At 39.9% G+C, this 26,129-nt stretch overlaps 1 protein-coding gene across 1 annotated transcript in view; it reads right to left on the bottom strand.

Annotated features, from left to right (window-relative positions):
- Positions 1–965: 965 nt before the first annotated feature.
- susd2 (sushi domain containing 2) overlaps positions 966–26,129 on the bottom strand; it is a 36,685-nt gene continuing 11,521 nt past the window's right edge. Inside the window, 9 exon segments of the mRNA XM_038293335.1 lie at positions 966–1,601; positions 4,415–4,474; positions 4,573–4,672; positions 5,706–5,802; positions 20,882–21,058; positions 21,338–21,616; positions 23,802–23,959; positions 23,961–24,048; positions 25,665–25,817. Of these exon segments, the coding sequence (XP_038149263.1) occupies positions 1,593–1,601; positions 4,415–4,474; positions 4,573–4,672; positions 5,706–5,802; positions 20,882–21,058; positions 21,338–21,616; positions 23,802–23,959; positions 23,961–24,048; positions 25,665–25,817 (1,121 nt within the window). The 3' untranslated portion in view covers positions 966–1,592.

Raw genomic sequence — 26,129 nt, 5'->3', positions numbered from 1 at the left:
TTCATTTTCCAACAGGACTTGGCACCTGCACACAGTGCCAAAGCTACCAGTACCTGGTTGAAGGACCATGGTATCCCTGTTCTTAATTGGCCAGCAAACTCTCCTGACCTTAACCCCATAGAAAATCTATGGGGTATTGTGAAGAAGAAGATGCAATACACCAGACCCAACAATTCAGAAGAGCTAAAAGCCACTATTAGAGCAACCTGGGCTATCATAACACCTGAGCAGTGCCACAGACTGATCGACTCCATGCCACGCCGCATTGCTGCAGTAATACAGGCCAAAGGAGGCCCAACTAAATACTGAGTGCTGTACATGCTCATACTTTTCATGTTCATACTTTTCAGTTGGCCAACATTTCTATAAATCCTTTGTTTTTATTGGTCTTCAGTAATATTCAAATTTTTTGATATGATGAATTTGAGATTTTCATTTGTTGTCATTTGTAATCATCAAAATTAAACAAAATAAACATCTGAAATATATGAGTTTGTATGTAATGTATGAATATAATATACAAGTTTCACTTTTTAAATGGAATTACTGAAATCAATCTACTTTTTCATGATATTCTAATTTTATGACCAGCACCTGTAAGGGACCCCGTCTCTGTTTTCTTTGACCGCCCTGAGTGCTTTGTATAAAGGAGGTTAAGTTCAAAGTAGAAGATGGAACAGAGGGGTAAAGTGAGACGATGCTCAGCCCGATGGGGTGCGCTTCTGAACCAGACTATGCATGCCTGCAGGGCTGTAGAGCGATGATTCCTTTATCCCACTGCCTGAGCTCTAAACACAAGTTTGCACCCACACACAGTGTACATACCACATGTCAGAAACAGTGCAACACAGCATTATTTATGACCTTGCTGTGTTTTTAAACATTTATAGAAACTTTCACTTAATCATGATTTTTATAAAAAATATGAAACAGAACAAAGATTTACAATCAAAGTGTTGATAAGAGGCAAAAGGCTGACCTTTATGTTACACTGGAGAGGTTTTCTTTTTTTTTTGGTCATAGTCACTCAGCAAAACCCTTCGTTTGACTGAAGGAGATGAGGCCACACAAACCATGTGTACAAGTTCAAAGTTTTTCACCCGAAAAACGATCAGGTTCGCTTCGCAGTTGACGTGAGCATGAAAACATCTGTTCCCATTTTAAACCAGCAGGAAGAAAGGAGTGTTGCTGGTAAAGATGATATCTGTGTAGCATTGACAACTTTCTTTCTAAACAAGTTCAACCGTTTGGTCATGCAAATCTGTGATATGAACATTTTTTCACTTGTTTTTCTTCCCTCACTTCAATTGCCTAAGTTGTAGCTCCACGCACAATTTGCCACAACCTGGAGTTCCACCAGACTAAACAAGAGGGTAAACATGAGGCCAAGCAGCATGCCTGAAACTTAATGCCTGAGGATTTTCTGATAACATCTATGGGTCAAAAGAACTAAATGAAATAAAATAAAAAAGGGAAGATATTTCCAAATGCTCCGTTCAAAGCAAACTTTTCAGAGCAATCCTCCACAATCCAAGAGGGTTTGTAAGGTTACTCAGGTCTGTGCCTGGCCCACCATCTCCAGAGGTTCCTCTTTATCTTTTCTGAAAATATAAATGAAAAGAAAAAAAATTTAGGATTCTCATAAATTTTATTAAACCTTGAGAGCCTCTACATAAATGATGAAAAGTTCATTTATATGAAGTCATTTTGATAGAAAGTGGAGAACACAACAAATGTACCATGGATATCACTAAACATAAACAAAAATAAATAATTTGCTCATACTGAGCAACATTTCTCAATACTAAAGCTTTAATAGAAAGTCTTTTAGCTTGGGAAGTTGTCATTAATTTAATTAATTTTAATTTAATCTGTTTTTGGCAACATTTCATGTTCAGCAGCATTTTAGTGACTAGATTTTTATATACACAACCTAGTAAAAAAGGATTTTACATTTTCAAATGTCACCATACCAATATCTATATCAATGGATTCACATTGCAAACACTCGTGTATAGATGGACACAATACATTAATCTCACAATTGAAGAACATGTGCTTTATTGATTCTTCTTCAGTATGTAGATAACTTCGATTTTTTCCTCTTTAAACTTCATTTCAGGTATAAATGCTACCTAGTTTTCTCATTCTGGCTCAGATCCTTTGGTATTTCATCACAAGCCTACAATGTCCTTTTGTTCCTCATTATTTTATTACATTGCATTTCCCCCAACTTTCTTTTTTTTTCAGTTTTATAGTCCAACGACTGTTTGGTACATGTGTATTGACTGACTGTGCAATATATGTGAATATAATAGTCATACCACTACCTCACCGTTGCTCCTTACAGGCGCGGATTCAGGCGGGGGCGCGGGGGGGGGGGGCGCACCCCCACTTTGGGATATGGCAAGCCGATTGGGCCAATAATCGTCCGTACAATAACGCGCAGTTCCAACCCGTATTTTACGCGAGCGCGCGTTTTTTACGTCACCGCGCGTTTCCAGCCAGAACGCGCGGTGACGTAAAAAACGCACTACACTTAAATTTAAAAGTCAATCCACCTGTATATAAGCCATCCGGATTGTACATATGTCACCTCAAATCTCTGTGCTACTCCCTTGTATTTTTAATTTTTTTTATTTCTTATTTTTTATTTTGTTTTTCATCGTGTGTGATACATGTACACTTGCACCTTAATCCTTATTTATCTTGATATACTGTATATATATTGCTTATTCTTAATGCACCTTTTTCCTCCTTGTTTGCACCTTCTTTAATCACTATGACAATATGTGACCAGTGAATTTCTCCGCTGTGAGATCAATAAGGCTCATCTAATCTAATCTAACCTAATTGGCAAATTGTTTTATTAGTTTTGAGAAACTGTTGACCACCCCAAGAAAACTATGTTCAGATTCATTTTATTTTAGTTTATTTAGAGTCCCTATATCACTGATGCCCTGCAAAAAGGAGCTACTCAATTTGCTGGAAGTCCATATGTTAGTTCTTTTTGGGTTCTCTAGCTTTTGTTAGTGTTTTGTTAGTGTTTTTATAAATCGCGTATGGATGATAGATGGATGGATGGATGAATAGATGGATGGATGGATGGATGGATGGATGTAAACCTCAAAAGGTTGTTTTTAAACTTATGTAAACAGCCTTTTACCATTTTTGTCTCATGACTGATTTGTTTTCACTTGAGTTACACCGAACATAATGTATGTTACATCAAGTAAAGTAAATCAAAACAAAGATGGAAACACAGTCCAATGTACTTTAACGATGTCAGGCAATTTAAATGTTTTTGGCATCCAAATAGCCTAAAAGTTATATCATTAAATTCCTGTGAAACACATGTCTACACATTTCCTGTCACTGAAGAAGCCTCAAAAGAAATCCAATCTAACTCATAAACACTGGCTAGCCAGAGGATGCTTTTTGCCATCACTGTTTGAAACCACTCGACAGATATTTAAATTTGAAGAAAACAGCTCCTTACTCAGAGATCAAAAACAATTAAACTAATGCATGTTGAAAGGTTGGCAAGTAGCTCCTTGAGCTTTGCACTAATACATGGATTAAATGGGAGTGAGTCAGACTCACTCCAGATCTGCTCCTGTCCTCACTCTTTCGATTCATTTTGAACCTTTTTCCACAAACACACAAAGCCCCCCAAATCAACCTTTTGATGTGTCATTAAGCTAAATGGGAGGAGACATGATGGAAGACCTGCACACAAAAACAAAGTATCACTTCATGGTGCAGTGACTTTATCTGCCTGTGGTGAGCAGCCATTTGGCCTGTTTAAACCTGCAAAGTAACCCTAGCCGTACCCCTGGAAAGTACCCCTGGAAGTCTGACACACAAGGAGCATGTGCATGGGAGGCCTTTACCATCTACCGGAACATGCACACACATACCAGTGTATTATCAGTGCAGTTTTCCACCAAACACAAAACCCAGACAAGAGTTGAAATAAAGTAAGACCCCCTGCTTCTTACATCCTGTTCTGTTTCTGATGTTGCAGAGTAGTCAATCTGTCTGTCCGTATCAGATGTCTCTGGTCACATTTTGACAACTGTAGGTATAGTGATTTTCACTAAGAGTGTCTTAGGTCTCTAATACAAGCCTGTGCATCTGCATGGTTCCAGACGCTTCTCTCCTTACACCTGGCCTCCTCTGATCTGGGGATCAAGAGCAGGCAGGTGGGCTTGCTTTTTCACCCTTATGAACCTAAAACAAAGCCGATTCAACTGTGTCCTTGCTTCAAGAGCTGCTGACAGTGTTGGGAGACCTCATAACTTAAAACATTCATCTGTCTTCTTCATCAGAGTCATAAAGAGGGGAAGCCCAAATGAAGTCAGTGAGCCCGTAAACCAGGTCTTTAATTTGTTTGTATTTGCCCAGGAGCTACCGCCACTGTTGGCCTCTTGTTCCTCTGGACTGCAGTCATGAGTATAATCCCACAGGGTATCTGGTTTGATCAGATCAGAAGGAGAATTTATGAGCAACATTTAGGAGGCCCGACCTGCTGGATATGAAATGCACAGGTGGGATTCATTGTCTTTGTACCTCTCTGCTTGCACAGCAAAAAGGTGTCTTGAAGCGAAATGGGAGGGGAGGAAGACGTATCACTATGCACCAGGTCTCATAAGATAACAAGCTGCTCTGGCTTTGAACATATAGAGCAGAATGAAAGATATACAGTATGGCAGGCTGTAGTTAAAAGATGCTGTGCTTTGTGACTTCACTGCTCGTTAGACTTGTTAAACTAAGCACTGATGTTCGTTCAAGTACTGAGCAGAAATACACCTATAACTTGAAGAGAAACCTAGATGGGTTCTGCTTAGTAATTTGGAATATCTGTCCCCATTGTAACAAAAGAAAAAAATTCTTAAAAACAGTAAAATTGAAAAAAGTTAAGATAAACTAAATGCAATAGTTCCTATGTATGTTTACATTAAAATAATTTTCATAAAGTGTTTGGTCCTATGAATTTAAAATTAAATAATTGAAAAGCTGAAGCAATTCTTTTTTTTTTATTTATCAAGCATTTTTTTTATGACAAATGAATGACTAAAGTACGTTTCTTTAAATTTAATCAGGATTAAATTTGTTCAAGAATAAACTGACCAGGAAATCCTAAACAGAACTAACAGGTAAGACTGATAATGACATTTACTTTCAGTCACAACAATATTTTCTCATAGATGTTCCTGATTCTGTTTTGTGTTTGTTCTTGATCACGAGGATTTTTCTACTTTTTATAATGTCCCTTTTTCTTATTAGCTCAACTGGAGCTTTCTATAGTCGTGCTTTTAACTCAGGGGCCCTTTGTTCAAGGAAATATTTTATTAATTCTGTTTAAAAACTAATGCACTAGCTGTAAAAACAGAATAACTGCACAATTCTTCCATAAAAGTAAGAACTTATCTACAACAGCTAGAAATCTTTAGCTGTATTTAGCGCAGCTTTAGATAAAATTTTAATCAATGAGAATAAATGCAGAAATGTACAAATCAAACAATAATGTATCCATGTCGGGTTAGGGGGCTTTATTAATCCCTTAAAGAGCAATCTGTCAAATGTTCCCCACTATGAAAAATATTTCATTTTTTTTATTCATGATTTACATTCCATTATAGAACAAACCCGTACAAAGGGATGTAATGTCTGAAAGACAAAAAAAAGGGTTTGCAACTCACCTGGTGTGTTTTCTGTTGTGTAGTTTTATTGTTATTGTCATGGTGACTAATGCTGAGAGGCATCCACAAGCCCCAAGTATAAACCCCAGTTTGTCATCTGCAAAAAACACAAAACGTATAATAGAAATAACCTTTTATCAGCCATGCATTACGGCAAAATATTCCGTAGACCCTCACAATATAAGCGACATGGTAAAGGGCTAACAGGAAGAGTTGAAAGGAAGGAGATGATATGTAATCGCCTCAGGGTAAAATTCATCACTTAAAGTAATTATTTATTCTAGCAGAAGTTAATCATTATATGATGAGAGATGAATTCAAAGTGCTGCCTAAAGTCAGTGACAGCCCTAGTTTTGCTTTTAAAGAGATAACCAAAAGTGAAATCTTTTTTTTTTTCCTGATTGCAGATGTAGCCATGCTAAGGGTGAAGAAAAGTTCATTTTATTTTCCATTTTTTTAACAAAAGGTTATTATAAAGCTTTACTCATTTGTTTGTGTTGAAAGACAAAAGTTGTGAAAGCTGCTGTGGCTTTCCTCAACACACCTTACTTTTTCAAGAATGTAGTTATTTAAAAAAAAAAAAAAAAAAAAGATCTAATAGTTCTGACACTGTAAACCTTGTCACTGACTGACTGATTACTCAGTACACCTCAGGAATTAAGCTGATAATTACACCAAACAGTCCATCTGTCAAACAACTGCAAGTCTGCCCAGGCCAGTTAGTTGGCGCAGATGTCAAACTTTTTTATAAACTTAAAAAAGTTGCCAAGAAGCAAATGATTCCACCGAACTGATGATTAACCTTCTCTAAAACTGTTTGTCAGCTCTCCATAACGTTGTTGCACAACTGTGCTGTTTAAACCAGCTTTAAGTTGTTATCCTGCATTATAGAGAAAACAACAAAACAAATCCATCTGTTTTTATTTACTGAGTTCAGATTTTGCAAACCATATAATTAAAAAAAGGAGCTTAACTACCAAGAATAACCTAAAAAAATTTGAAAAAAATCAGTCATTGCTGATTTTTATCATTTCAGCTTCTTCAGTGAATCAAAGCATTAACTAAAGCGCTAAGTTATTTTACTCTGGTTACAGGGAAATCTAAATAGGTTGATTCTTACTGAAACATTCTGTCACACTCTACAGGCACACAAACAGAGCAGTTGGCACAGTTAGGAGGTTTATTTTACTCTTGGTCAGACAGGCAAGGGTCAGATCCGTGAAACCAGTCAGAGTTTGGGGGCAATCCTTGAATCTGTGGTCGGGCAGGCAGGAGGTCGTCACCAGGGAGTCCAAGATAACAAGCGAGGATGAGGGTCCAGATTATCAGACGAGACACTGGGGGAAGAAAACAGGCAGGTTTAGGAGAGGGAACAAACTTGGCTTAGTCAAAACTTAGACTTGAGCAGACAGATGGCCTGAGAGTGTTTACCACTAGGGGTTAGACAACAATCTGACGGCGAGCAGGTGGAGGCTCCGTCCTTATATTGGGTCCACTGCTGATCAGGGAATGACCTGCAGGTGTGAGGGTCACAGCAGCTGATGTGACAGGTCCTCTCCTCCAAGGCGCCCGGTGGCGTCTTGTCCTCTTGTGGAAGTCCCGGATGAGCTGAGGATCTAAGATGGCAGAACGTGGTTCCCAGCTGCGTTCCTCCGGGCCGTAACCCTCCCAGTCTACCAAGTATTGGAAACCACGTCCTCGGCGGCGAACATCCAGCAGCCGTCGCACTGTGTATGCAGGGGCATCATCAACGATCCTGGGGGGTGGGGGTTGCGGAACAGGAGGAGACAAGGGACTGGACAGGACAGGTTTCACTTGGGAAACATGAAAGGATGGGTGGATCCTCATTGTCCTGGGGAGGTTAAGGCGAACAGTAACAGGGTTTATGATTCGGTCAATAGTGAAGGGTCCAACAAACCTGGGTGAGAGTTTCTTGGAAGTGTCTTTCAGTGGCAAGTTCCTGGTGGACAACCAGACCTCCTGTCCAGGTTGATAGTTGGGGGCTGGGTGCCTGTGACGGTCGGCGAGACGGCGGTTTCTTTCTGCAGTTCTGGAGAGTGCTGCTCGAGTTCTTCGCCAAACCCTGTGACACCTTCGAAGGTGATGCTGAACTGAAGGGACAGCGAGTTCCCGCTCCTGAGAGGGAAAAAGAGGGGGTTGATAACCCAGTGAAGCTTCAAACGGGGACATACCTGTAGCTGAGCTGGTAAGTGAATTGTGGGCATATTCTACCCAAGGTAAGTATTGGGACCAGGAAGTTGGTTTGTCCAAGATGATACAACGGAGGGCAGCTTCAAGGTCTTGGTTCACCCTTTCCGTCTGACCATTGGTTTGAGGATGGAAACCAGAAGACAGGCTAACTGTGGCTCCTAGAGCCTGGCAGAAGGCTCGCCACACCCTGGAGGTGAACTGCGGTCCTCGGTCCGAAACTACGTCTAGAGGGATGCCATGGAGCCGGACCACATGGAGAACAAGGAGGTCGGCAGTCTCTGCAGCAGTGGGCAGCTTGGGAAGGGGGACAAAATGTGCAGCCTTAGAGAAGCGATCTACTATGGTTAGAATGACTGCATTACCTTGGGAGAGAGGGAGACCAGTAACAAAGTCCAATGAGATGTGGGACCAGGGTCTGCTTGGGGTTGGAAGCGGCTGAAGGTAACCGGAGGGTGGCTGGTTGCTGGACTTCCCACGATTACAGACTGTACAGGAAGAGACAAATTTACTGGTGTCCTGAACCATTGACGGCCACCAAAAGAGCCTCTTTAAGAGGGAGATGGTTCTTTGTACCCCAGGGTGGCAGGCAAACTTGGAGGAGTGGGACCATTGCAAAACCTCAGACCTAACCCCTTCGGGAACAAACATGCGGTCAGTGGGACAGTTGCTGGGAGTGGGCTGTTCTTGTTGGGCCTGCCTCACTAACTGTTCGATCTCCCAGGAGAGGTTAGCCACTACAATAGAGGTTGGCAGAATGGTCTCAGGTTCCTCTTTGGGTAAATTGGGGTCGAACTGACGAGACAATGCATCAGGTTTGGCGTTTTTGGAGCCTGGTCTGTAGGTTAGAATAAAGTTGAAGCTGGAGAAAAACAAGGACCAACGGGCATGACGGGGTGTTAACCTTTTAGCAGTCTGTATATAAGACAGATTCTTGTGGTCTGTCCAGACTAAAAAGGGTTGGGAGGAACCCTCCAGCCAATGGCGCCATTCCTCCAGGGCCAGTTTAACCGCTAACAGCTCACGGTCTCCCACACTGTAATTTTGTTCGGCCTCTGTTAATCGCCTTGAAAAGAAAGCACAGGGCAACAACTGTTTTGCAGGATTGCCATACTGGGACAGAACTGCTCCCACCCCAGTCTCAGAAGCATCCACCTCCACTACAAACTGTTTACAAGGATCTGGTTGGATAAGAACTGGTGGGGAGGCGAACAACTGTTTCAATGCATTGAAAGCAGAAGCTGCTTCTGGTGACCACACAAATGGTTGATTGGTGGATGTGAGTTTGGTCAGTGGTTGGACCACTAGACTGTAGTCCTTGATAAACTTGCGGTAAAAATTTGCAAAACCCAGGAAACGCTGGAGATGTTTTCGGGTCTTGGGTTCTGGCCACTCCACCACTGCTTTTGTCTTAGCTGGGTCTGATCTAATCTGTCCCTCTTCAATAATAAAACCCAGGAAATGCACGGTTGAACAATGAAAGTCACATTTCTCTGCCTTGACAAATAGTTTGTTCTCCAGCAGTCGTTGGGGAACTTGCCTAACATGACTGACATGCTCCTCCTTGGTCTTGGAGAAGATTAATATGTCGTCTAGGTAGACAAACACAAAATGGTTCAGGAAGTCCCTGAGGACATCATTCACTAGAGCCTGGAAAACTGCTGGGGCATTAGTTAGACCAAACGGCATCACCAAATACTCAAAATGGCCTACAGGAGTCTTAAAGGCAGTTTTCCATTCATCCCCATCACGGATGCGCACCAAATAATATGAATTACGCAAATCTAGTTTAGAAAAGATAGTTGCACCGTGAAGCAGTTCAAATGCTGAAGACATGAGGGGTAACGGATACTTGTTTTTAATGGTAATGTCATTCAGGGCCCGATAATCAATACAAGGACGTAAGGTACCATCCTTTTTGCCAACAAAGAAGAACCCTGCCCCTAAAGGGGATGAAGAGCGGCGAATAAGACCAGCCGCCAGGGAATCATTTATGTAACTCTCCAGAGCCCCTAGTTCCTGTTTAGAAAGATGGTACAGGCGACTGGAAGGGAGTGGGGCATCTGGGAGAAGGTCAATGGAGCAATCATATGGTCTATGTGGGGGCAGTGTCTGGGCTTGGGTCTTGCTAAAAACATCTGCTAGATTGTGATATTCAGAAGGAACCTGTGACAAATCCGGGGTTTCTACAAACTCGTCTTTGGTGTCAGATTTGGGTAGGGCAGAGCAAAGGCAATTGCCTGAACAAAACGAACTCCAACTAACTATCCTCCCCATAGACCAATCTATGTGAGGGTTATGGAGAACCAGCCAGGGGTGTCCCAACACAATACTAAAACTGGAGTTGGGAATAATCTTAAATTGGATTAACTCCCTGTGATTACCCGAGGTTACTGTCAAAACTGGGACTGTTTGGTGGGAAACACAAAACAATAGTTTGCCATTTAAACCTTTTGCTGACAATGGCGGACTAACAGGTTCAATGGGAATATTCAGCCGCTTTGCCAATTCAGCATCAATAAAACTGTCTTCTGCCCCAGAGTCTATCAAGGCAGCTAGAGAATGGGAAGAGGAGTCAAGACACAGTTTAACTTTTACCTGAAGACGATTAGAAGATTGGGGGAACTCATTATTGCTCATTAGACTCCCCACTTCTAATGAGCGCTGTCTTTTGGCCGCTGAGGACAGCTGGTTACTCTGTGGCCAGGCTTGCCACAATAGAAACAGTCTCCAGATTGGAGTCGCCTCAGTCTTTCTGCAGCTGACAGACGTGTGCCTCCAATCTGCATCGGTTCTCCACCAGAAGGCTCAGGGGTAGGCGGCAGTTCTGGGGAAGTGACAGAGGGGGCGCTGTGGGCCCCAATGACTGGTTGGACAGACCGAGAAACAGGAAGTCGCCCGCTCCGCTCTCTGCGTCGCTCACGCTGCCTGTTGTCTAGTCGGATTGACAGGGTGATTAGAGAGTTAAGATCGGCTGCTTCTTCCTTGAGGGAGAGTTCATCCTTTAAGGCTTCATTTAGGGCGTTATAATATACTCCTCTGAGAGATCTGTCGTTCCATCCGGACTCGGCTGCCACGGTGCGGAAATCCACAGAAAAACTCTGCAGCACTTCGGGGACCTTGGCGGAGCTTTAATAGGCGCCTTGACGCATCTCCAGCATGGTCAGGATGATCAAACACTCGGCTTAATTCGGAGGAGAACTGAGCAAAGGTGAGAGATGTTAGAGGGTTGGTGGAAGAGAAAGCAAGCGCCCATGCTAGAGCCTGTTCCCGCAGCAAACCCATAACATAATATATTCTTGAAAGGTCAGAAGCAAAAGCCGAGGGTTGCTGGCTGAAGACCATTTGGCACTGTAGCAGGAAGCCTCGGCATTTGGAGAGCTCACCAGAAAATGGAGGTGGATCAGGAACATACGCTCCGCTGTGGTTCACAGATGGGGCTGCGGCTTGGGAAAAAACCGAAGGAGAAGCCGGTTGTGGCTGAGGAACCTCGGGTGCTGGAGTCTGGGGAACTAGAGGCGGTTGTGGAGCTGCAACAGAGGTAAGCAAAGATGTGAGGTGTGCTACCTGTGCCGTCAACTGTGCGAGCTCCATGTGAATGGTCTGGCTTGCTGTCTCCAGTCCAGTAAGCCTGTGCTCGCTCTGTCCCAAAGCTCTCCCTTGCCGTGTTATGAGATCCCTCAGGGATTGGACTTCTGAGGTGGGGGCAGGCAGCTGCTCAGCCGGGTCCATGTTGTCTGGTCAGATTTTACTGTCACACTCTACAGGCACAGATGGACAAACAGAGCAGTTGGCACAGTTAGGAGGTTTATTTTACTCTTGGTCAGACAGGCAAGGGTCAGATCCGTGAAACCAGTCAGAGTTTGGGGGCAATCCTTGAATCTGTGGTCGGGCAGGCAGGAGGTCGTCACCAGGGAGTCCAAGATAACAAGCGAGGATGAGGGTCCAGATTATCAGACGTGACACTGGGGGAAGAAAACAGGCAGGTTTAGGAGAGGGAACAAACTTGGCTTAGTCAAAACTTAGACTTGAGCAGACAGATGGCCTGAGAGTGTTTACCACTAGGGGTTAGACAACAATCTGACGGCGAGCAGGTGGAGGCTCCGTCCTTATATTGGGTCCACTGCTGATCAGGGAATGACCTGCAGGTGTGAGGGTCACAGCAGCTGATGTGACACATTCGGGGAATGGTTAAAAATAAATCTATTAAAAATGGACTATTTTTTAATCTGCTAAATAAATTAAATTTTAGATCAATTGCAGCAATTGCAAGATTAGCAAATCTTTCCCAAATTGTTGATAACTTTATATACAATTGTTGTTTTGCAACCGATTTTAAGAAATCTGACATTTTTAAAGGAACCAAAGACAATTACACCAGCTTCCATAAGGGTAAAAAAGAGCAATACAAAGGAGGGGCAGGTGTATCTGTTATCACCAAGCAACGCCAACACAACTAAAATAGCTTCTTAAAAAGATAATGCTCATACACTGATCATTCTTCCTGCAGAGAAGCATGTTGTACATTCTTCAAAAAGATTTCTAAAGAGGTTGAAGGATTTAGAGACTCTTCCAACTAATCTTATTACAACTGGCATCAGATATCCACTCCTACTGCCCTGCTGACTTCCCTGTGGGACTTTGCTGATTTCAGCATGTTCTGCCTGCATGGAAGCACTGAAATCTTGTTAAGTGGCCTTGATTCGAACATCCATGTGCCCATGTTTTCACCCTTACATTGGGTTTTACCGAAACATTTCAATTTGTCCTTTTCATCACTCTTTGGTTTTATAATTGAGACTGATTTGAGATAATTAGAAGAAGATTAGTGTCACACTATGAATAAATTCACAAAATGTTAAGTGGGGAATATGGAAGACACAGACAACATTCTGAAATGTATAAAAGTACACAAAGTCATAATAAACAATCCCCAGAAGCATTGAAAGTATCCAGGTTTCTAAAGAGAAATTATACCAAGACCCAGGTTTAACTTTGATCTACCTGGTAGATATTAAATGCACCAATAATTTTGGGCTTTCCATATGTGGAGAACTGACATGATGTCAACCATCAGTTCCCTTCTGCTGAAAACACACATTTACCTCATTAGCCCTCAGAGCAAACCATCATTGATCATAATATACAGTTATAGAAAGCTATTCAGGTTGAAGACTGTACATTTCCAGTCTCAAGTCAATACTCCATTTCAATCCAATAAATAATAACATAAAGAACCAAAGAAAATATTTTAGCTGACCTTCAAGACAACCAAACCTGCACTATTCTTTATATGCAGCGTTCAGAAAACTCACATATGGAATTCAATAACACTCACTTATGCATCTTGTTCTAAATTGATGTAATAAACTGATCTTTTGGAATTGAAACTGTGCATTTGTTGCATACAAACCCCTGCAAAAACGCTTTCCAGTCTGGGACCTGGCCATCTGACTGCAGACAAGGTTGTTTTGGACCATGGACATCTGGTTAAACACAGAATCCTGGGCTAAGCTGAGGTGACTACACAACCACATTCTGGCAAGAGGAATGCACCCAGTTTGTATTAATACCTCACAACAATCATGCATGTAGTGACAGTGGAAAGGAAAACTCCAGCAGCACCAGGCCTGGTGTAAGCGGCAATCTCCAGCTGGTCACTGCAGACTGATCCTCATAGCTAGGCTAGTACTAGCATCTAGCATAAAAGGCTCCTTCAGCTGCTTCATCTAGAGGAGAAACAGCTAAGCGGATAGGTTCAAAGCCATTCTTTCAATACAGTAGAGGCACAATTTGATAAAAATAAATAATCAAATGCTCACATTTTGTAACTGATTTGCTTCAGTTGTGAAAAAAAATTCTGAAGATTTCCAGGATTAAAGGACTAATGTCTCAGCGTGATCTGGAAAAACTAATCCATGCGTTTATTTTTAGTCGAATTGATTACTGCAACGGTGTTTTCCCAGGTCTGCCTAAAAAGTGGATCAGACAGCTGCAGCTGATCCAGAACGCTGCTGCCCGTGTCCTCACTAAGACTAAGAAAGTAGAGCACATCACCCCGGTTCTAAAGTCCTTACACTGGCTCCCTGTATCTCAGAGAATAGACTTTAAAATACTTCTGTTAGTCTATAAATCCCTGAATGGCTTAGCACCTAAATACATCACAGACTTGCTATCAGTGTATCAACCCTCCAGACCTCTCAGGTCTTCTGGCTCCAGCCTGCTCTGCATACCTAGAACTAGTGTTGCGCCGATCCCATTTTTTGGCCCCGATACCGATACCCGATACCTGGCTGTGCAGTATCAGCCGATACCGATACCATAATAATGTAAAATAATTGCCATCATGGCTTTGTCAAGCTGCTGCCTACCTTTGTGAAGCAGGAAAAAATCTAATACAAAGTGAATCCAGTAGAACTTTTTATTGCCTACCAGCAGTGGGTGACAATAGTTGAATAAACTTGGCTCTCAAAATGGTATCGGTGCCCTATTTGTTGGTACTCGCCGATACCACCATTTTAGGGCAATATCGGGGCGCCGTCCGATACTGGTATCGGTATCGGTGCAACACTACCTAGAACAAGAACTAAACATGGAGAAGCAGCATTTAGTTCCTATGCTCCACTAATCTGGAACAAACTTCCAGAAAAACTGTAAAAGTGCAGAAAGCCTGAGTTCCTTGAAATCAAGACTAAAAACACATTTGTTTAGGATTGCCTTCGACTGTTCTAGTTAAACAGTTCAACTAAAACATATTTTCTTTAATCTAACTGCTTTTAATATTCTTTTTTTGTTTCTGCATTTTTTATTTTATTTTTTTAATTTTTTTTCCTACTTGCTTTGATTCTGTTTTATCTTCCTGTATTTTAATCATGTAAAGCACTTTGCGTTGTCTTTGTACTGAATTGTGCTATACAAATAAATTTGCCTTGCCTTGCCTTCTAATTACTATATTTACATTGACCATAGTTTATTTATTTACTGTAAATGGCCTCAGGTTATGAGCTGTATTTAAATCCAAAAAATAGGCATTCATATAACAGCTGACACAGTTGGTAACACCATTGCCTTGCAGCAAGAAGGCCACTCATTAAAATGCAAACCTAGGGTTTTGTGCATAGTTTGGATGTTACCCTCAAGCATACCTGAGGTTTTCACTTGGTATTCTGGCTTCCTCTCAGTCCAAAAACATTATTGTTAGGTCATTGTTTCCTCCTATTATTCTTATGTAGGAGTGAGCATGGGTATAGTTTTCCAGGGGGACCGTGGAAATAACATTTAAGTATGAAGGCTAAATTCATGCATTTCAAAAAGTAATTTTTTTTTTTTTTTCAAAGCAGGTCCAAAATATATCTGGCAGGAAAAAAAACACAGCAGCAGATCAGCATGGGCTCAATTGCACAAGTTCATAGCTCTGAGGAACACAAGACTAAAAAAAAGTTTGAAAAGCATCATGGGATTTAACCCATAAAGCTGGAAACAAAACCAGATGGGTGTTTGATGAGTGGGTTTCATCAGACTAAAGATGCAGAAAGTTTTTTCTACCTTAGAGTTAAAATGAAAAAAATAATGTATTTAACAATTATATTTTCCACACCCAACTATATAAAACTGGAAAAAAAAAAGATTAATTCCAGCATTTACCTTTGGGAGTAATTTCAAAGACAATGCATATATTTGTGTTTTTCCCAGGCACCCTGAAGCAACATACTTATCACAAAGAAGCCATTTTTCAGAACGAGATGAGAAGTTTAATTGAGAGCTGTTGATTTTTCTCTCACTGGTAGGAAGGAGTGTGTTTGTGCCAAGAGCTACTGCTGTCACCTCAGGTGTATCTCACCCTGCATGACTTATTTTCATTAATGCAACTATCCTTGGAATTCAAAACAGGGTAAGAGGAAATGTCAGTCAAACAATACTCTGCGTATTACATAAAGACTTCAAAAATACCTAGCTCCAACAAGACACAAAAGAAAACAGCACAAAGCAAGATACTGCACCTAGCCTCAGTATTTGGTTTAAGGTTCATTCTCAGGGCATTTTACATAGTTTAAATAAAAGAAATGAAAGAAATTTAAGGCAAAATTAGACACCATCCATTTAAAGAACAATTCTTATAGAACAACCTTTCAACCATCACATCAAGTCAGGTGTATTATTCATATAAATCTTCTTCAAAAGAATGAATTTGTGGAGATTTAAATAGTATCAAGATAGTATATATACATTTGGTGTAAAAGTCTGTGAACTTTCTGAGGCAGAGACATTATTTTCACTGAAATTAAAATAAAGGAAGTAGAAAAATATGGCTTGCTTTAAAGTCAGTTGCTCTCCCTATTTGGCATTTAAAGCTTTGTCAACCCAAAGATCACCAATCTTTGGGGGGGGGGGTTTGCTTCTTTATATGGTTTCCTCCTTCACTTAAAATCCAGTTCAATAATTTGCCATTAGATGGAAGAGGCTTTGTGTGAATGCCACCCTAAAAACATCATCCTAAGATGAAACATAGTGGTGTGTAGATGCTTTTCTTTAGAGAAGCTATAGACAGATTTACAGGAATATAAATTAAGATAAACACAAGGTAATCTTGGAAGGAGGAGGCAAGCACTGCTTATACCTGGGCCTAGGATGTTCAGTAGGTGGGAAAGGGAAGGCAAACACCCAACCTGACAAGTAGACAGAAACAACTTCATATTCACACAATCCCACCCTTACAGCCATACGGAATTATAGCATGGTTCTTACATTTCTAAAGAATATATGCAATTATACGCAACATCAAGCTGCTTGGTGATGGTCTGATAGCCTTTAAATTTAACAAGGCCTGATTATAATTTTCTTTCTAATATCCCGAGACAACTCTTCCCTTTGCTTACTGTGGTCCATGCTGAGTGTAGTGCACACCATGTCACCTAACAGAACAGTGATACCTGTAGCCCTATATATATATTGGCAAACTTGAGTTGCTAAATAGTGGGCACAACATGTCCCTTTGGTCACATTATTTTTCAGTCTTTTGCCCAGCTATGTTTTTTAATAAGTTTACTTTTTTTAATCATTCTGTTGAAGCATGGTTGAAAACGGTGTTGATTTCCCACTGAACACTAGGGAGGATAAACTTCCCCTGTAAATTTTGTAAAATAATTGGTCAAATATACATTGTTAAACCTCATAAATGTAGTCACTGAATAGGAGGAGGGAAGGGAGGCCTCTGATTTGTCAATTCTATATCCGTTCTACACTACATGCAAAGAGAGAGGAAGTTTCCTCATCATGTGAGAGAGGACAGTCGTCTTGTGCTGAACTCTTGCTGTGGTTTTTGGAGATTATTTCAGAGCACGTCTAAAAAACTATTTTCACACGTTGTAGTGACGTGTTTTATGTGTTTCAACATTTGTCAATGTAGTACTTTATGTTCTGATTTAATAAACATCATTGAGCCCCCCTTATCTCAGAGACCAGCAGCCGCCAATAGTTGAAAAAGAAATTTTTTGTTTAAAATGTGTTTATTTTCATAGAATTGTACAAATTACTTTTGTCAAATTCGAGTTATTACTGTGACTATTGTTGGTTTTCTTTCATAAAAAAAAAAAAAAAAAAAAAAACAGGTACCAAGAATTTTGTCGTTGCTTGTATGTACCTTCTTTTGTCGGCCTTAAATATAATGCCATAGCTCACAGATTAAGCCCAGTTGGGTAGGCAGCCTGGTTCGTCTTGCACTGTACCCGACTATGTTGAAAGTACAGCTTAAGTCCAAGATGCTTTGCTTATACAACAGAGACAACAAGCCTGAACCTTGTTATATCTGGTCACTTCTAGAACGTTGCACTATATTGCATCGATAGAAGTAAGCATTTTGTTTGCCTACTGGTTTAAACAGAATCAGTTATGCCTTTGTTAAAACCACAACCCTATTTTGAAATTCAAGCTTCACAAAACCTGGATGAAGCAGATTTCAGATTATGTTGTAAATGCAATGCAATTTTATGATTGATGTGCTAATTGGAGCATTATTCTATTATATGTATACAATTTTAAATCTAATTTCATAGGTGCACTATGTGGGAACACACGATTCAAAAGAAACTTTGAATTTAGTTCATTTGAATTTAGTTTGATAGGAAATACATTTTAAACTATAGGAACTGTGCTCCTTTTTGTAAAAGGTAAATTTATGAAACACCTTGTTGGACTCACTGTGACCTCTGGACAGACAGCAGCAGCTCATTAAAGTGACTGAGAGGGAGTCAAACTGGAAGTGTTGGTATTTATTGTTCAATGGCACGTCCTTCTCAACTTAATTACGACTTCTTTTGACTCTACACATCGTGCCGCAGTAATTCATATGAGGGGAGGAGGACGGCTGCAGCTCAGTCTGTATTTAGCATTGTTTACTTGACTGGAGGTCACATCTGAACAATGAAGAAGAAGGAAATGGCTCCAGCAACACCTGCCACCGAGCTCCTGAGGCCATGTTGACAGTTGTTAGCTCAGATTTGTGTACAGGGAGCCATAGAGCGAGAGCAATCATTGTCACATACTGTAGATAAAAAGTCCTGCCATTCTGTCTTAACTTGATTAAACCCATCCTTCCCCAGGGAATTAATCATTCAAGCAAATATTTCCTGGAAAAGGTACTTGCATTTTAACTAAGATGTCTATTGGGAAATAACACATCATAAACACGGAATTTAGAAAAATGAGTCCAATAAAGATGGGCTGTTTGTTACATTACCATAAAAAGTTAATCTCACATGTTTTACGTTTTTAATATGTGAGCAAGTGGAAAGCAACAGTGTAAGAAAAAAAAACACAAATTAACATCTGAAGCAAAACACATATTGAAAAAAGAAATCTGAGGTAAATATTGCCAGCTGCTGGTTAAATTGAGAAACTACACCACACCTCCTTTACTAAGCTCATGGTCAGGGAAAGGACTGAGCTGATGTTTTAGGCATCTGCAGTAGATGTTTAAAATTCACAAATTGCTAATTTAAAACTGGATGGCCAATGAATGAGGATTCAGCAAAGCTTTCTCAGTATCATAAACATCATGCACAGAGGAATTACATTTAACTTAAAACATTGGTTAGGCGATGTTTTACAGTCTTGAAACAGCATAAATGCTATAATTTCAAGATTTAAATATCAGAAAAAAACAGTTATGTCTAACATAAGATGTACTTTTTATGTAAATGATAAAGCATCATCGAAATGTATTCAAGTCTATTTGTTCAACTTGTCTCTGCCACAGCCATCCCTCCACACATACTGCAAGAAAGGCTGTATTACAGTCTTTTCTGTTTTAGGAAATCAAAGATATCTGGCACAAGTACAGTTTCCAGCTTTGTGCATCAGAATTGTTTTTTTTTACAGAAATAGCAGTACAGAAATGAACAGAAATTAGAAAGTATAAAAGATAGCTGCTTTTACGATAAGTAATGTTAAGAATTGATACGTTTCTAATGTGAAAACAAAAGATGTTGTGTAGTTTAGGTAAAGATGCAGCAAGTAAAAAGTATTTTCTGCTATGATCTGCTCTATGGTACATCCAAGATCATCTACAAGCTCAGTAAATCTCAGAAGCATATGTAGAGAGTAGGAAACGGGTTTGGTCATCTTTAAGTAAATAGAAATTCTGCTGAAGAACGTTTGTTCATGAAAGAAAACTCTGTACTTTACAAAAGTATTACAATATTCTACAATTAATAGGAAAAATATCTCTCAAAGTTTTGAAAGAAAGAAGTGGCTCACTTGTAATAAGGACTCTTAAATTAAAAATGTTAGTTTAGGCAGATGTGTACCGGTAGTTCTTTTTTGCATTAGATTGTATTCAAAGACACATAAAAAGAATCAAAACCAGAGTTATTAAATGAGTTGAAATTGAATTGTCCCCAAAGTTTATATCAGTTGTTGTTTGTTTACTCAGAGCACATTAATTGTCATATACAATTTAATTTTCCAAAGCTGCTTTCCCACTGAAAACCTGGGTGATTCAAAGCCGGGTTGACGCACTAACAATTTGGCTTTTTTTCCATTTGACCTAAAAGCCGAGTCTGACCCCCTGCTAGCAAGCTTTGTGGCCATTGCCACTGCATGTTTAATGACGGCATGACACTCGGTGACCGAGCGATGATGATGTCGACACTGCATTGGAAATCAGGGAAGTAAATAATGGAAAGCAACATGGACGGGAGCCAGGGCGTAGTCAGTATTCTTTATTATTTCGCTCTTTTTTCCGTCAGAGTCCCTCTTATCAGCTCTGCGCCAGAAGTGACTGGTGTGTTGACGTCCATACATTGCTTTCAATAGCATCACTTAATTTAGCGGGTCAACCAGGCTCTGGTTTTCCCACAGCATGCCGATAAGAGCCGAGGCGATTATAATGCGGGTCGTTTGACTCCTCTCCAGTTTCGCTACAAGCATGCTTACTGTGAGGGATTGCCTTTGAGTCAATTAGTCGAGGCAATCAACTGGTTTTCCTTAGATAGAAAACTTTGAATCAATTTGACTGTATGATTTGTTGAACTGTGAAGTGCCATTAGATGACATGTTGTGAATTGGCGCTATATAAATAACCTGAATTAAATTGAATTGAATACACTCACAGACCACTAGGGGTATGCGTACCCCAGGTTGGGAAATACTGATCTAGATCACCACCAAAATATAAAGGATTGTTCCTTGGACTGTGGTGAACCTTTGGTAAAAATTTCATTAAAATCTGTTCATACTTTTCAGGCTATCATGTACAAAGGCAGACAGACAGACAGACACACAAACAAAACACCTAAAAAGATAAACAGTGAACCTTTAGTCTCTCAGTATGGTTTAGATGTGTTAGTGGTTTCCAAACTGGTTTGTTATTAAAATGATACGTATTTATGAAGTTTGTTGCATTGACAAAATAGTTTGCATTTAAAAAGTGGTGAGTTACCCACATTTCTCTCCCTCTCCTCCAAACTCACCTGTAATACAGTACGGCTGCTTTCCTGTCCACTTCCCCTCCGCTAGACAGGTGCGCTCTGTCGACCTGTACAGTATATATCCTTCATTGCAGGTGAAGCCCAGGGTTTCCCCCTGCAGGTAATTTGTTCCATTCTTCTTGCCGTTCCTGGGTGTGGGAAGCCAGCCACATGATACCACTAAAGAGCAGCAGTATGTCAGAAAGTCAGGAACAAGAAGGGTATATTTAAAGAACTGATGCTCCCAATTTACAAAACAGGAATGACTGTGTTCACCTGACAAATGAAAGTTATCAAATATTCATGATTATAGATTCAATTCAATATCTGATTAAGATAAATCACGTCTCTGACCCATAAAGTTGACAGAAAGAAAATGTGTAAGTTTATCTCCAGTTTTTGCCTGTGAGCTAAAGGAAATCAAAGATAGACAGACAATGATCTTGTGACATGTGGTACCTGGCTCCAGGGCTTCCATTAAATCCTGATGATGTTGATGGGCCCGTAGTGTGGCGTTTCCCACCGCCAGGCTCTCAGGTATAAGGGTATCATGTATACAGAACTGCGCCCCTTCTCCCAAACACATCAACAACATGTCTGCTACCAAGGGGTCATCAGGTTTCAGAGGCAGAGGAAAGGCTGGAACAAAAGCAGTGTCGTGGCTCGATGGAAAAAAGTATGAATCCAAAAGGTACTGGGAGTCATAGGTGAAAAGGGAAGACATCTTTGATATGTTCCCTGGAGGAAGAGATTAACATCAGTGAAAATGTTTTGGAAAACAAGTTATGATTTTAGACTATGTCTGGCATTTAAGAAATACCATGCCTGTACAATATAGTTTTGGAAATGAGTAGGATGCAGCTTATAAATTAAAATCGAAATTCTGTAAATGCACTATAAAGACATAATACAATTTTTTTTTTTTAACTGACATGTTACAGTAACTTATACAGGGTTCGTTTTTTCAGTGGGTTGTTGTAGGTGTTGATAGCTGATGGCAGGAAGGATCTTTTATATTGGTATTGATTTGCACCAGATCTGGAGAAGCCTCTGACTGAAGACACTTTGTTGTTTAAAAATCGCCTGAACAAGATGCTTACAGCTGTCTAATCTTCTTCACTTTATGAAGAATTCTTCTGTGTGAAATCATATCAAGATATTCCAGAGGAGTTCCTACAAAAGAGCCGACCCACTTTATACGCTTATTGAATTTTTTTAAGTAGAGGTTTTAACTTGTTCTTGTTTCTTCTTATATCTACCATCATCTCCCTAGTTTTGTTGATATTCAGGACCAGATGATATTTTCCACATCATTTCACAAAGCAGTTCACCAGATATTCCTGCAGATGACAGGACTGGTACTAAAAGTCGGAGGTGTATAAAGTAAAAGGAATGGAGAGAGTACCGCCCCCTGTGGTGCTCCTGTGCTGCTGACTACTTGATTTGACAACTGATCCTTCAGTCTAACAGACTGCTCTGTTTGTCAGGTAGTCCTTGATCCAGCCGATTGATGACTCCTGAGTTTTCTGGAGTTTCTGACAAAGTAAGTCAGAATCACAGGAGAAATCAAAGAACAGAATCTGCACAATGCTATCTGCCTTGTCTAAATGACAGTGGATTTGTTAAAGCAGGTGTATGATGACATCTTGAATCCAATTCCACGCAATAAGCAAACTGCAGGAGGTCCTGATAGCTGGTTGTTTGAGGGGGTGAACCAACAGAATTCTCTAGGACCTTCGAGATGTCAGGGCAACAAGCCAGTAGTCACATAGGACTGTTGGCCAAGTCTTCTCTGGCACTGGAACAAGGCAGGATGTCTTCCACATCAATGAAACACACTAAGGTGTATAAGGTGCTGTAGAATCCCACAGAGCTGCTCTGCACAGGCTTTCGGGACTGTGGGGCTGACACCATGAGGAACTGGTGACTTATTATTCAGTCTCTCCAGTTTCCTCTTTACTTCACTTCTAGAGGCAAACAAGTGAAAGGTGGAGGGAGCAGCACCATCTTCTGATTTGGCCAAAAACAAGTTTATAGAAGCAGGAGAGTCGATGTCAATTTGACTGTTGTTAGCAAAGAAGGATGCTGAGCTTGTTCCTGAACTGAATCTGTTGAGGAATGTATTCAGTTCATTGCCTTAGTCCAATCTTCAATCTGTCTGATCATCCTTCTGCCTGAAGCCTGTGATCCTCTTCATCCCTCACCACACATCTCAGCCTTTTTCTGTATGCCTGCTGGCTATCTCTTTTCTGACCTTAAGTTGCTTCTGTAATAATAATAACTTGAATAAAGGATTACTGTGTTTAAATACACCATTGAGTAAGTAAAGGCAGTATAACTGAAACTAGTCACAATCTAAATGATTAATTACTTGCTCTTTTCATTTATTAGCAGGCCTAAAAAGATGAGTATTATTAGTATAATCTCACACTGAAAAAGGGCTGCAATTCTATGAGAGCCAGCTTTGGAGATTTGTTTACTTCCCTTACAATTGTTCTCACTACAAAACCTCTCTAGGTATACCTGATACAAAATTAAAGTTTATTTAACAGGACAGTTTTGTAAATCAAGACAGCAGTTGCTTAGATATGATGCCCTGAGCAACACCTCACTGAAAAACAAGAAAAAACTAACTTTATTTAACATGTGCTTATTGAATAAAGTTAGTTTATTCTATAAACTAACTTTAATCAATAGGCACATGTTAAAGCCAAGCAAAATGGCATAGAAAAAGTTTTGGATTTATCTTTTTTTTAAATCTTTTTTTCTTTTATTGCTTCTAGTTTCATTATTTTGAAAATGCAATTAAACCCTTAAGTGTCTTAACAGCTGGTAACTATGTTAATGTTAAGTTTCAATGTTACTGAGGAATATTTAACTTTGATGATTTGATGCCATAAGCTCAACTGTTCCTCATACTCACATCCAGCCCCAAATGTAAAGATTTCCTCTGGCGTGGAATTAGCTGAGGATACGACCTTTCCAGATTGGGTCATTAAGTCATCCGATGGATCAGAGTTCATCTGGCCAAGGAGACCCAGGGTGTGATTGGAAAACTCTACTGGGAGCAGCACGGTAGCTATTTCCTTCGTAGAGACGGACCTCCACAGCAGCACCAGAGGAGAAGGTCACTGTCACATTCTGAGGACAGGGAGCAAATACAAAGACACCTAAAGGAGAATAAGATTTAAATCACCTAATTCAAATCTTGAAGATAACAATTAAGCAACATCAACACTTTTGAATTTCCATTGGTCTAAAAAGAAAAAAAATAGGATGCAGGCAGTGGTAAAGAACTAGAGCAAAAGCAAGGTGCATACCAAGTGGAAAACTGGTGTTTAAAGGCATTTAATAAAGCATTACCAGCAATACTAAGAAAATGACATTTTAACATACACTCTGTATTTAAGCGGTTTTCTTTTTCTCTGATTTTTCCAAATTAAGAAAAGGGGAAATCTACAAAAACACCGGTTTAGAAATCCGTGTATCATTCGTTCTTTCTATTTTCAATTGTCAATCAAAAAACAACAAATCAAAAATTGACTGGTTATTTTGTTTTTTGTTTTTTATCGTTAAACCAAAAACGAAAAAAGGATTGGTTTTTCATATTTCAATTCTAAGCTCAGATCAAGAATACGAAATGGAAAAACGGACAGCAACGCAGAATTTGATTTTAATATTTAATCGGTACAGTTTACATGACCCGGAAGTTTGGTGGAGCGTTAGCTAAAAAAACAATTGGCTTACTCCCACCACGTTCGATCAAACTGCACCAGATAAGGCAGTCGGACCTATCAGCCATGGACAGTTACGTTTTATTTCGAGGATCCAAGCGTGTGACTCTTGAGGAGGACATGACAACGGAGAAAATTTGCAGGATTTTCCAGGTATAACTTTTTTCTTGAAACTTTTCTGTGCACTGTACTTTTAACTAGCAACAACAAACAGCTTCTCGATCAACATAGTGTGTGGTTCTAGCGTCGCCATGGTAGCCACTTCATTACCCCAACTGCTGCGCAAAGAGCTATTTCCGGGTCACGTAAACTGTACCGATTAAATATTAAAAACAAATTCTGCGTTGCTGTCCGTTTTTCCATTTCGTATTCTTGATCTGAGCTTAGAATTGATATATGAAAAACAAATCCTTTTTTCGTTTTTGGTTTAACCATAAAAAACAAATAACAAAATAACCAGTCAATTTTTTATTTTTTGTTTTTTGATTGGCAATTGAAAATAGAAAGAACGAATGATACACGGATTTTTAGAAAATAAGCATTTCATTTTGTAGGACCTCTTAAAACAATAACAGGCAAATACTGCCATCTAGTGGAAAAAGTTAGCAACTACCAAAACCAAAAAAGCCAATTGATCACCCTAGTACTGTACCGTACAATGGAAAGATGATTTTTGACATTCACTTAATGCAGAGTGTGTTTATCTTCACAAGTCAGCAAATGGCAACAATATACTTAACCACTTAATGAGCAATAATTAAAAAATGTAAGTCAACAGTGACAGATGAGACATTTCAGGATGGTAGGGAAAATTTGAATTGTACTGAAAGTTAATTGTCAGTTAGCTTTGCATAGCAGAAAGTATCCCTTTAGCTCAATCTGGCTTGGTGAGGTGTTACAGTCTTTACTTGGATGAGGTAAACTGGTGAGAGGTGATCCAGAACTTTATGACTGAACTAAGAATGGGAAATATAAAACAGCACTGCAAGCCTTCGAAAGGACTTTCTGTTATTAAAAGTAAACACCAAATGAGAAAATTAAAATTAGCCCACCTTGCAGAGTCATCCATAATTGATCCGTAAAAGGCAGGATCTTCTGGTTCCTCAGCACCTGAAGTTGGTCGCCTGCTGCTCGTACCTCAATGACATCCGAGGAGTTCTCCTTCATGGCCATTGATGATAGCTTGGTAGCATTGACTAAGGTGCCTTAAAGGTGAACACAAAAATGACTTTGTCAAAGCAGATTATCTTCTAGAGTTAACACTTTGGTTTGCTTGGTTCAGAGAAATTTTGAATAATTATCTGATTTTCTTTTCAATATATTTTAACCATTTCCTTCATGTTTATTGTTTTCCTTGGGTCACAACGTCCTTAGTTCATTTACTTGTGCTCGCTATTTCTAGATTGGTGCTTCCCAATTTAGTCTAACCTTTTTATATTTTTGTTCTCCTTTTAGTTTATTTGGTTATTGGTACATTTTGAATTATGATTACTGTTTGCCATCTCCCTACCTGAGCC

Source organism: Cyprinodon tularosa, unplaced genomic scaffold (genome assembly GCF_016077235.1).
Source record: "Cyprinodon tularosa strain WSP-4 unplaced genomic scaffold, ASM1607723v1 ctg109, whole genome shotgun sequence".
Taxonomy (NCBI): Eukaryota; Metazoa; Chordata; class Actinopteri; order Cyprinodontiformes; family Cyprinodontidae; genus Cyprinodon; species Cyprinodon tularosa.
This window is presented reverse-complemented; position numbering and strand designations above follow the sequence as displayed.